We start from the raw sequence: 13,263 nt of genomic DNA, 5'->3' as shown, positions 1-13,263 counted from the left end.
ACATATCCATACTACAGCTAGTTTGTGTTTGGGGAATAAACCCAGGCAGACATAGGGAGTATGTGCAAACACTCCACAGAAAGGCCTCTGCAGGCAGCAAATGCAATCACGCTTTCAATCCCCACCTAGACTGCATGCATGCAGCCAGAACCAGAACGTTTCTGGTACCAAATCCCATCAGTCTCCTACAAATGGTAGCTATTAAGACTGTTTTAAGATGTTAAAACCCAGGTCACCTGAACAGGTCTTCTAATGTCCAATCAGGCCAAGAACAGGACTAAAATGATCATTTCTGACTGTTTTCCAGGTCCACGGTGCAAATTCGGCTAATGGAATTCACCACCAGGAGTCACACAGCGCTCAAGATGTTGGTATTCTTTCCTTTTGCTTTTTTCAGTCATTGATTTAATAATAAAAATAATACATTTTAAGGAAGACATGCTTTACGTTTCCTTCCCTAGGAACAACACTGATATGAGCAGAAGCGATGAGAGTGGGACGCTGACGTGACCCCGAGTGAACTGGGACGTGCTGAAGTACACCTGAAACGTCAAAGTTTGGTCCGACGTGTCTCCCGATGCTGCGGTGGACGCCTGAAACATTTCAGTTTACAGTTAATACCAAAACAGCGAATCTCTGTCTCAAGTGAATATATGTGTTGTTACAGAAAGCACCTATTAGCCAATCATGAAGACCACTTAAAAGTACTTTAAACAGGAAAAAATAAAAAAAGAGATATGGACGTGAAGAGATTATCAGCTCAACACCTGCTGAGAACTGGCAGTGTGGCAACTTTTGATGCTTTACATTAGTTAGAAAATTTGAAGTTTTGTCATTCGCTGAAGTCTGAATGACTGCGCTGAATTTTGACGAAGAAAGCAAAAAGACTGATGGACGACGAGAAGAAAAACTGGGTCTCAGTCGCTTTGTTTTATTTATTACTTTTATTTTGCTCCTTGGCTTTGTAATAATCCTGTCTGCTGTACGTGAGCTGATGGCCTGATTTTGTTTTTATTTTAAAGGAAGTTTGACTCGTGTCTCACCTTGCTTGATATCTGATGAGGATTGGTAGCAAACATTACCCTTAATCCAGAATTATTTGAACTCAATTTTAGTTACACTGCACCAGATCAAAACAAGTCATCTCAGGGCACTCGCCATAGTAACTACAACATTACACTATAGTAATAGCATCTCTGCTACCAACTTTGTGAAAATAACCAGTTTTTACAGTCACTTTTCAACTTTGTGTTTTTAAAAGGAACATGAGCACTGAACAAATACAAAAGCAACAGTTTGTTGCAATATAGGAGAAGATGACAGAGAAGGTGGAAGAATAGTACAAAGCAATGCTGTCCTGTCTGCAGACCGAGTATGTACTGATCCAGCACAGTGCTGGATGTTGACCTGAGCGTTTGAAAGCTTGGCCATGTTTAATATGAGCAGTCACCATGATAACAGTATATACATAAGGAAAAGTGTAATAAGCCCAATGTAAACAGAATATAAGGACAGTGAAGGACGTGCTTTACTGAACAGTGGGATCATTTCTATTCCTCTACAGCCACCGCCTGGTCAACATTTGTTTGCAGCAAACAGGAAAAACACCCTTGAAGTTATGAAGTTCTCAGGCAGCTCCTCAGAACCATTTGGTCCCAAAGCGCCTTAATGTACGTCTACTGGTAGAAGCACGATGAGCACAAAGTTAGGTTCAGTGTGGTCGTTTAAATGTTGACTGGAGCTCTTTTAACGGTCATTTCTGATCCAAGGATAAAATACAAAATCAACCTCTTCCCGTCTTGGAAGACCCCGCCCTCCCTCGCCAACACACATGAAGAGCGTCATCTGTTACAGGACTGATGGTGATGATGTTACTACCAATCCTCCCTTAAGGTGTTTGTTAAGCCTTTCAGCCATTTACACATCAGTGGACTCATTGTGCAGACTGAACCTGGGAGACGTTGCAGGACATTTGTAGTACAAATACAGTGAACCATTTCAGACTTTTTCATTGTCTAAAACTGTCTGACCGCGCATCAATACATCTTTCTCTGATCGGTGGCTTTGTGTTAATTTACTATATATGGTACAAAATACAGTGTGAGCCTATTGTAATGGCCCTGGATTTCTTTACTGACCCTTTCTGAAGTCTTCTGAAGGGCTTTCCCAGGAGCTAAAACCCAAACAGCAGTGTGGGAATGTGGGAAGTTACGTTCGTCCTTCCCTGGATCGAAATCATCCGGATTTCATTTGCCTCTAACATTTATACTCTTAAGTCTTCCAAATATTGTTTTTATCCATTTGTCAAACTGAACTAAGGGGGGATCCTGTTTGTAGTTGGTCACAGGTTGCTATTGCTTCACAGGAGACACTACACAGAGGTGGGGTGGGGGTGTGCAGAAAGGCTTGAGTAGTGTCCCCTGAGAACACATGCAGGGCAGGTACTGGTCAGCTCAAATAAAACCTGAATTTTCCACTGGATATTGTACATGGCCTTTACAGCTGGAGGGTTCATACCCTTTGGAGTATTGCTGCGATGGTTTTGGAGATTGAGTCATTAAATATTAACAATGCAGGCAAGGGCTGCTGGTGTTTTATTTCACACCCTTTCATGCTTATACGACTTTCAGCATGTTTGTTTTTGAGACCAAGCGCAGCAGATCGGAATATTTCTGCAGAGCTGGTTTAAAGCGGTGGTGTCGGATTTAGGGGCTCGGCGGTTTAGGAGATTCAGCCAACAACCATAATGTGCATGGCTAAATATTTGTCATTAAATAAAACGCAGTGATATCAGCGAGAAAAGATGGCAATAAATCCTTCATGAGGGAAAAGTTGCCACACGGTGGAGATGAGACATCCAGACGCTGCACACTAATTTACAATCTCTAGATTTCTAGCCTCCAGATATATCAGTTTTATTTGTTGGCCTTGGCAAATGTCAGGGCTTATCCACATGTCCCAGTTTCTGCTAGAGGGCTGATTGGTTATGCAGGTGACATTTTGAATAAGTAAGAAGTGACTTATTTGTAAAAGCACAGCATAGATGAGGCACAGATGTCATTTTTGCTCTTGGTGAAACAGAGTTGAACACAGCAGTTAAGAGGGGAAAGTAACTGAAACTAGTGAGATTGCAATGGATTTAATGTAAATAACTTATGATTAAAATTTAATGATCCAAGTACTTTTAAAAGAAACGTTCCCTTTTCCTCACAGATGGGATATCAAGCTAATGTTAGTTTACGGGGCATGTATAACTAAACTTGGTATTAAGACGGTTGGACAAGTTAAATGATTGCATGCTGATGTCTATTTAATGTAATAAAGTAACCAGTGCATCAAAAAAAATAACCAAGTAAACCTAAGTTTCACCATTTATTACGTTAAATATTAATAAAGCCATATGAACAGTTTTATTTATATTTAATATAATAAAGTAACCAATCAATTTATTGTGTGTTTTAAAAAAATAAATAAGGAACCAAGTAAAAAGTTACACTTGGATTTACTTGGTTCCTTTTTTCTTTACATTAAATATAGTGCAGCTATTTATATAGCATGTTTCAAAGCATAAGCTATAACAGACATTCTAGCACAATCCTTTTTTTTTTACTAAAATCAGATAAAGCTGGATGTAAATAATATTACCCATAAAACAAATAAGTGTAAAAAATATATATAACTTAACATTAATAAACACCGTAGAAATAAAATGAAGTAAGATCATCAGTAGTCCAATGAAACTAAAACAAAAATGAAAACAAGCAGAAATTGGGAACAATTACGTTTAAAACCAGCAACTATAGACTAACAGCTAATGGCTAAACAGGCATGTTTCTACTTTTAAACTTCTAATGGTCCAGTGCACCTAACAAGACTTTGCAAGGCATAAAACCTAAAACGGGTTTCATTACCATTTGTTGTGACTCATGAAATAACCTGATCCTGCTGACCCGAGGGGTCAAGCTGGGTCGTAGCTTACTGGCAATCAGAGCGACATTGATGTCTCGGACCGTGGAGCAAAACAAAAATACGAGCTCAAATTTTAAAAATCAATTCTAAAGCTAAAGTGAAGCCAACGACCTTACGACAGCTGTTAAAAGGTCATAGTAAAACTGACTTTTTTAAGACTAATTAAACATTCACAACTATTTACATAACAGATGGCCAAGACTGGGATTATAGTTTATAAATTCAGTTCAACTTCTACAATATATTACATATGCAGATCACAGTGGAGCTAGAGAAGCAGAAAAACTTTACATATTGAGGTTTAAGCACTACATTTTAATTCTGGTTAAAACATTTTGTCAGAATCTAGAAACTTTTTCTTATTTTTAAATATTCATATATTTCCACACCTGCATGGAAATGTAAAAAGAAAAGCACCTCTTCTCTAGGATCTGAACTTTACCCTATATCAAACAGACATGAGCTATTTTGGGCAATCACTGCAGCTATGGCATAACTTCCATGGCCACAAGATCCATGTAGCTGCCGTAGATCCACTTTGGACAGATCCTAATCCTAAAAATACTTTGGATACTGCGCAGCTATCGCATCAAAGCACCTACGCAGTCTATGAAGGATTTCTTAAAACACAAAGTAATGTGTGAAGTTGCTGTCAAGTGGCAGACGGTGATTTAAATAGCCACAGTCTAAATAAAATATATGCGCGTTTCACTATTATTCTTTTTTAAGGACATTCTCCTTTCCGTGTACATTTTGCTCTCTGAGGGTTTTTCCAGAGGTTGCTCCGTTAATCCTGTATGTAAATTGCAGCCAATAGATGCTGTTGTTGAGTTGGGCTGGGATTAGCAGGAGGCGAATGAGTTTCAATTTTACTGGATTACAGAACAAAGAAAGGGGAAAGGGACACCCTGCTCTGTTAAGGGGAAAAAACAGACATAAAACTAAGAAAAAAAATACACAAATAGCAGACAACGGGACGTGAGCTCGAAGTCGTCGTTGTGATGATCCGGATTACGATGTTTTAGCAGATGGCACAGCTACATTGTGGATGGGAATTGTGAGCGTTTCTGATGGATTAAAACGGGGGAATAAACCTATTCCGGGATTGACAGCAGCAACAAGGCTATTTAATCGCTAATTAAGGTGAGATTTCGATGTCCGTTTTGACATTATTGAGGAGTTACGTTCTGCGCCCTCGCAAAGCTTGCGGCTTTTGTGATTGTGCATTTAGAAATTACAGATTATAACCTAATTTCGGGACTGGGGGAGGAGATGAAAGGAAAGTGCTAGCGCTAGCTAGCATAAAGGGGGCTAGCGCCGCACTGCTAGCTCAACGCTCTAATGCTACCGTTAGCTAATTAGCCAGCGATTATTAGTTAGACATATGGTAAGTAGCGGAGAAAGGTTACCGATAGTTAGCAGGTTTCAGGGACTCCTCCCTTTAACCTTGCGAGCGGAAAGCTAGCCTCTGTTTATGACTGGGATGCAGCGTCTGTCTGCTTGGCAAATTGTCCCCCATATTTCTTTTTAACGCTATCACTTACCAGAAGGTTACCCAGCTAATACAACAAAGCCAGCTAGCCGCATTAGCAAGTGTAAGAAAGGAAGCTACACATTTCAACTTTCAGCCAAAGGATTTGAATAACTAACAGCGTTGTCGACTTTCATACCAGCCTCGACACACAGGCACTGCGCCGCAGTTAACTTTAACAGAAATCACTAGCCGTCCTATAATTACACCCAGTTTTAAAACAGCGCTCGGTACTCTAAATCAGTGGTTGCATGTATCCAAACAGCGAGCGTTTAATTTGGACATTAGTGTGTTATTTTCTTGTCGTTTTAACCTCAGCTGCTTTCTTGTAGACACACGTTAAAGTTTGTTTTTGAAAACAGCTGACTGGAGTGAAACTATCAGCTGTTGGTGTTTGGAGAAATTAGCTGAGGGGGAAAAAGTAGACATCCCATCCATGTCTGATGCGATTTCACTGCTTACCTTTCCCATTTACCTCAGCTGTGACGTGAACTTTTTAAAGAGCATTTAAACAGATGTGCAGTATGAAGACAGCATCGTGCCAACTCAGTTGAAATTACTGTAGTCGAAATCTACTTTAATTTTTCTTTAGTAAAATACAGTTTTAACATAGTTGAAGTTCTGTTAAACTGACCAGAAAGTGAAGCTTCTGGTCAAAGTTTCCCTGGTTCTTTATCAGTTTCCTTATGTCACATATACCCTTTCTTACTCCAATAAAAAGGTTTTATCCGAGTAAAAATCCAACCTCTTTAGGAGATGTTTAAGTTTAAGGTGTTACAGCCGACTCGATTTTCAACTTTTAACTTTGGAGAACTTAGGAAAAAAAGAAAAAAAAATATCACACCAGTGGTGACTTACAGTTTCTGACACAGCAAACAAAAGGATTGTCTGCTGCTGGAAGGAAATGTTAGATAACATCTATCAAACCACACCCAGACTTACAGCAAGGTGCCGTGCCTTTCCATGAAAAGGGACAAAAAAAACAAAAACCAAAACACTCTACCCTCAATGACTTGCATATAATTCTTCTAGCAGGATGAACTTTAGATTAAGCGTCGTTTTCGCTTCCCTTTCCCAATCAGACACCTTCTGAGGACTGCGCTTGATTGACATCTTTGTTACACTCCCGAGTTGGCTCGCACTTCTTTGGGCCGGTGAAACTAAAACATTTACAGACTCTTAAGTTGCACACCACCAGTTGGAACGATTTCAGTCTGTTTTCGGCTCAGTTTCCTCACACAAATATGCTACTTATGCCAGCCTGAAACACTGGCTTTTTGAGCACAGCGGCACAATAAAAACTCAGTTCACATTGCTTTTTCTGGTTAGATCCAAGGCAAAATTGACCCCCATTTGAAAACATTTCAAAGCTATGAAAGGAGGAAATACAGAAATTAAACTTCGTTTACAATCAGTTTCAACCTTGAGTAGTGCATCACAAACTAGCTTTCGATGCTTTTCCAACATCTATACTTCACTAATCTGTGAACAGGAAAGGATTGTTTTAAAAGCACCTCCATTACCTGATGTTGGCTATAACACAGTGGAAATTTAACATCGCAGGACACACCCAGTTATTTTGGTTCACGAAGCTTTGCCATTAGCTTAAACCTTCAACCTGAGCACAGGCCTAATCAGCCACAATAATTGGAGACACCTGTGCGGCTAAGCAGGTGTGCTGGAAACCCTTCTCTCTGTGATGGTGACCTTGAGTGGTATTATTATGGTACACCATTTAGGATTAATAGTTAGTTATATATATATATTTAAATATAATTGGTGTTTACCTGCAGGCCTTTTTATTTATAGTTTCTTTATGTAATTTGATCTTTTTTGAAACACACCTTTGAGCCACAAATACATGAAAAGATGTCTACATTTGTAAGAATTGCAGTAGACCAGGTGCTGTCCCTACACCACATAAGTTCTATAGGAGCACCTCGTACTAAAATAGGTCTATCTTTAATTCACCTTAGTCAGCAAGAAACATTGAACCTTATGAATCACACTAACATTAACCTTGCCTACCTCTGATGCAAGATAGAGGTTTAGTATTTATTTAGGGAATTAAAATCTAAAGTTTTAGTGCCTTCAAAAACAGTGGCTAAATATCTTAAAGGGGACCTATTCTGCTCATTTCCAGCACCATGTATTTATTCTTTTTACACTCAGTAGGTCATCTTCTGAGAGAAAGGTTGACAGTATAATCCTGGATACTGACCCTAATTAATCCATCGGGGTGTGTGGAAACGTAAAAGCGCTGTATAAATGTATGTATAAAAGTCCTTTAGTGGTTGGTTTGAGACGACAAGCTTTACAGAAGTATCACCCCGAAAGCCAACCCTCCCGATTGGCTGCTTCCCACAAAAAGAAGGTTTGAACAGCAGTAGGAGGGGCTTCTGTGCTCACGTCAAGAGCTGTGTGCCGGTGATGACTGTAAAACATACAGCTTAACTCTTAATGACATCATACAGAGCCAACAGTAGGAAGAAACGTCAGTTTTAAAGCAGTAGGAAGGCTGAGTTTTAGGCTCACAGGGATTACTTGTACATATGCTGACTTCATTGTTTGAACTTAGGTTATGTTTAATATAAGCATCCATTATAGTACAACAACAGCACTGTATATTACAGAAAATAAGGGGTTTTGACTTGATGTGGCTACGTTTCGCCTTGTTTGTAGAAAGTAAAACATTAAGACTTGAGGTATAATAGCTACGCTGAGTTTTTTGTTTCATGTGATCATAAAAATGTCTTGTGTCAATTAACATCTGAGCACTCAGACTGAGTTTTGGTTTTGCATTAAGCTGAATTCATTATATTCATTTACCACTTGCTGATGATGATGCTCAGGCAGTTTGCAGAGAATCTTAACACGCATTCGAAACACTGCAAGTTGACTAGATCATAACCAGATAGAGAGAAAGTCGTATGTCTTTTGTGTCATATCGGGTTACTGATTATGTTATAGGCGAATTAATGGAATTGAATTTTCATTTAAAAGTCAATTGTGGTTTACACCGATGATAAAAATAAAGTTTTTCTTTAATTTGTGCGTTTTCCCATGCAGCATGTTCTTTTCCTTCATTTTTGCTCTTTCATGTAGTTCCCATTTGCTCGTTGCCAGGCTGTGGCTGCTTTAATTCAGGTCACATTCATTCATTTAGTTTATTCATTTGAGCTGCAATCAGAGTTACTGAAAACTCTCTTAATAAAAAGAGTTTTATCTGTCTTCCTTTTTTAAATTGAGTAAATCCACCATTTTTCCAGTTTATGTGAACATTTGTATTAAATAACCATATTGTCAGTACTGGACAAAAATGAATGTCATTAAGAGTTTTGCTATAATTGAGCAGCCCTAGCAGGCAGGACCTTTATCAATGGCTCAAAATTGTTCTGTCCAGGATAGGGCTGCCACAAACGATTATTTTGATAGTCGACTAGTCACCGATTATTTTTGCGATTAGTCGACTAATCAGATCATGCATCCATTGGACGTAAAACGTACAGCTTATTGCACCAGCAGCATCTGCTCTTATATAACTACCATTAGCTTACAGCTTTAAGTGTTTAAGGTATGTGCTAACTAAAAATAAAGACAAGATGATAGTTTATTAAATTTTAATGAAATCTGCAGATTGTTTAGGTGAAGTTTAATAAACTCAGCCGTCTGCTCCTTGCTATCTAAAATATAATAGGACACCGGAGTATATTCTTGAGCATCTCACACTTCTGATAATCAGCTGTCTGCTTGACGTTTATTCAGCTGTGTAAAAACTAACTTCAATCTCAGCCAAATCGATTTACTCAGGAACAAATAAAATACTAAAAAAAGCCAAACAATAACATTTTTAAGTTATCTATGTGACTTATATATGTTCAACCTGAGTAGCGAAGGACGGTGGTGGGTTTGAAAACGATTTGCCGGGAGTCCGGTGTTCTCACGGCTCTAGTGAGCCTAGCCCCCGGCTAGCTATCGAGCTAGTGGGCAACAGAAGTCTCCGAAAACGTCGAAGCGCTTTTGAAAATATGCGGTGTCTTGATAAACTGAGCAGATATTTGAGGTTTACACAGCTACATTCTCGCCTGAAAATATGTTAAACGTTTATTTACTGACCCAGAAAGAATAATAAGTAATATTAAAACTAACTAGCTGCCGCCATTGTCGGAAACTGAGCAGGGCTGCGCTATGAATTCTGGGACAGAGCTTCTTCTTCTTCTTCGGGGTTTAACGGCAGCTGGCATTCTTGTACATGCAGTGCTGCCATCTTCTGTTTCAGTCCGTTGTTACATTCTTAAATCCTACTACTTATTCCTGCGTCTTTTGGGATCTTACAAAGCTTCAAACGACGCGTCGACTATTAAATTAGTCGTCGATGATTTTGATAGTCAACATAATCGTGACTAGTCGACTAATCGTGGCAGTCCTAGTCCAGGATGATTTTTATGAATAAGAATAAGAACAACTTTATTTATCCCGAGGGAAATTATTTTGTCATGTACATGCTCAAAGCAGCAGGAGAGACAGAGGAACAGATGAATAAGATATATGATATACAATATATACAATAAGAATAGTAGTGTACAGTAATATACAGTAGGAATAGTAGGAGTATTTTGGACCTTAGTACAACTGGTCCGTAGATGGTTAAGACAAAGAGTCAGTGTAGCCTTACTTTAAAGAAATCTCCACATTTTCCTGTTACTTTGAGCAAGCTGGGCACAGCTTGGGCACAGTCCAAGGACAACCCCTTTCTGGTGGGCGGCGTAGTTTCTTTACCTTCAGGAAAAACCCCTGTTATGTTAAATAAACTGCATGACTGTTGCTTATACTAACAACGATCGTAAGCCTCTTTTTGCAGGCTTAGAGTATAATTGAGCTTTTGTAAAAGTGACTGTCTGGATGAAATCATAGTGAATAGTCCCCGCATGCCTGCAAAGTTCACCTCATTCTCCATCAACAGCTGGATTTGCAATAAATAATCTTGGCTTTCCTTTTCTTTCGGGATCATAATAGACTCATTGATTTTGAGCATTGCTTTATTTATGAAAGCCGTTCCATGTTGAACTCTTCAATAGTCACTGAGAATCATAACAGCACTGTGACATTATGCTTGAGCTTCCTCTCGCAAAGCAATTGACATGGCATTATCCCGAGCCTCTGCTTATCCCCACCGTTTGTCCCTCTCTCTCTGCTTCCTTTGCCTTTTAAATATGCGAGGGAAAGAGGCCATCTATTTCCAGGCCATAATAATTTAGGAGGGAGGGAGGGGGTAATGTTTGCTGTGGCCTCAGGGGATGCAGATTTAGATGGCCAATAGACTTGGCACGTTCAAACTGGTGCAGCTGAACCCCACCACACCCACCCTCCTCTTCCTCCCTCTGCCTCTTGTCTGTCTCTCTGCCTCTGTGTCCTCTCTCTCTATTGAGTCAGTGGTTTGGGCTTGCCAGAGGCTAGTATAATGGTTCCCAGTGTCTGGAGAGATTAAAGGCCAGAGCTGCATTGTTCAAATGCCCCGAGATTAGTTTCCAAGGAGACGGGTTTCAGTTGCCATGAGAACATAGTGCCTGGCTTTAGCCGAGCAGCTTTTCTTTAACACTTCCTGTCTGTTTGCAGCTTTGCTTTTTTTGTTTACATGGCCCGTTTTTTCTATGCCTTCCTTCCTTGATTTAGCTACTCATACGATACGATGCTGATGCAGTTATTTTGGAAACATAAGGACTCATTTTAATAATCTGTAACCAGTACCTCTTTTTTTTTAACACCCAAGATCTGTTAAGGAGAAAAGTTTAAGGTCCCAGTGACAGAGTGTATGGTTGTACGCAGCGTTGTGGTGTTTTCAATCAGGAATTAAACAGGAACTGGCCTGTGAGTTATGACACCCGAAATGTATCTGCTTTTTTCACATAATAGGTTTTCTACTTCTAATAATTTAATTACAGTGAACCGTGGCTCATATGAAAAACATTTTAAATAATACAAATATCCACAAATTACGTGTTTGGTTTAACAGAGGATGAAAAAATGTCTTGACAGTGATAACTTTGTAATAACTTTGTAATAACATTGTAATTTTCTTGCATTCAGCTGAGACGTATGCAGAATTAATTTCTTGCACTCAGAATCAGAATCAGAAAGGGGTTTATTGCCAAATGTTGAGCAGGTTTACAACATTAGGAAATTGCTGCGGTGCTTCAGTGCAAACATAGTGTCATAAATAGCGCTTAAATAGTGTCATAAATAGCACTTAAATAGACATGAAAAAATAAAAGTAGGGATAAGAGTTAAAAGTGCTACGTAAAAAGATATGTGCATGAGCTATACATGAGATATATACATGAGAATAAGAATTAAGAGTGCTACGTAGAAAGATATATACATGAGTGCAGGTGGTGATCAGTGCCAAACATGGAATGATGCAGTGACACAGCGTAGGGTCATGTGTTAGTGGTGGGAACAGTCATATGGTTATTGTTCATGTGTCCAACAGCAGAGGGGAAGAAACTGTTCTTATGGCGAGAGGTTCTGGTGCGAATGGACCGGAGCCTCCTGCCTGAGGGGAGCAGGTCAAACAGACTGTGTCCAGGGTGAGAAGGGTCAACTGAGATCCGAGCTGCACGCCGCAATGTCCTGGAGGTGTACAGGTCCTGCAGAGATGGGAGTCTGCAGCCAATCACCTTCTCAGCAGAGCGCACAACACGCTGCAGTCTCTGTTTGTCCCTGATAGTGGCTCCAGCGTACCACACGGTGATGGAGGAGGTGAGGATGGACTCGATGATTGCAGTGTAGAACTGCATCATCGTCCGTGTTGGCAGGTTGAATTTCTTCAGCTGCCTCAGGAAGTACATCCTCTGCTGGGCTTTCTTGATGACGGAGGTGATGGTGGGCTCCCACTTCAGGTCCTGGGTGATGGTGGTACCCAGGAAGCGGAATGAGTCCACAGAGGTGATGGGGGTGTCAGTCAGGATGATGGGGGGGAGTGGGGCTGTGTGCTTCCTGAAGTCCACAATAATCTCCACTGTCTTCTGGGCATTCAGCACCAGGTTGTTGTGGCTGCACCAGGACACCAGACGTTCAACCTCCCTCCTGTAGGCAGACTCATCCCCGTCAGAGATGAGCCCAATAACGGTGGTGTCATCTGCAAACTTGATTAGCTTGACAGACTGGTGGGTGGAGGTGCAGCAGTTGGTGTACAGGGAGAAGAGCAGAGGAGAAAGAACACAGCCCTGAGGGGAGCCGGTGCTGATGGTCCGGGAGTCCGAAACATTCTTTCCCAGCCTCACATGCTGCTTCCTGTCCGTCAGGAAGTCAGTGATCCACCGGCAGATGGGATCAGGCACATTCATCTGGGAAAGCTTGTCTTGGAGATGGTCTGGAAGGATGGTGTTGAAGGCAGAGCTGAAGTCCACAAACAGGATCCTGGCGTAGGTTCCTGGGGAGTCCAGATGCTGCAGGATGAAGTGTAGGGCCATGTTGATGGCGTCATCTACAGACCTGTTGGCTCTATATGCAAACTGCAGGGGGTCCAGGAGGGGGGCCGTGAGGGTCCTGAGATGGGAGAGAACTAGGCGCTCAAAAGACTTCATGACCACAGATGTCAGAGCCACGGGTCTGTAGTCATTTAGTCCAGTGATCCTAGGTTTCTTGGGGACAGGGATTATGGTGGAGGACTTGAAGCAGGCAGGCACATGACATGCCTGCAGTGAGGAGTTGAAAATGCCAGAAAACACTGGGGCCAGCTCGTTTGCACAGTGTCTGAGGGT

The 13,263-nt window shown here is 40.7% G+C and overlaps 2 protein-coding genes across 6 annotated transcripts in view; both read left to right on the top strand.

Moving 5' to 3' along the window:
* clip2 (CAP-GLY domain containing linker protein 2) overlaps positions 1-2,575 on the top strand; it is a 52,358-nt gene extending 49,783 nt beyond the window's left edge. For all 3 annotated transcript variants that reach the window (XM_026182302.1, XM_026182303.1, XM_026182304.1), the window contains 2 exons: positions 308-367; positions 462-2,575. In XM_026182302.1, the coding sequence (XP_026038087.1) occupies positions 308-367; positions 462-473 (72 nt within the window). In that variant the 3' untranslated portion in view covers positions 474-2,575. The remainder of the gene's footprint in view (positions 1-307; positions 368-461) is intronic.
* A 2,016-nt stretch (positions 2,576-4,591) lies between these two features.
* gtf2ird1 (GTF2I repeat domain containing 1) overlaps positions 4,592-13,263 on the top strand; it is a 45,143-nt gene continuing 36,471 nt past the window's right edge. The window contains exon 1 of one of the 3 annotated variants that reach the window (XM_026182307.1): positions 4,592-5,112. The gene's annotated coding sequence lies outside the window, so the exon portion shown is untranslated. The remainder of the gene's footprint in view (positions 5,113-13,263) is intronic. The other 2 variants (XM_026182306.1, XM_026182305.1) reach the window with 2 other exon arrangements.

Source organism: Astatotilapia calliptera, chromosome 10, assembly GCF_900246225.1.
Source record: "Astatotilapia calliptera chromosome 10, fAstCal1.2, whole genome shotgun sequence".
Lineage (NCBI taxonomy): Eukaryota > Metazoa > Chordata > Actinopteri > Cichliformes > Cichlidae > Astatotilapia > Astatotilapia calliptera.
Note: the sequence above shows the minus strand (reverse complement) of the source record. Positions and strands in the feature narration are given on the sequence as shown.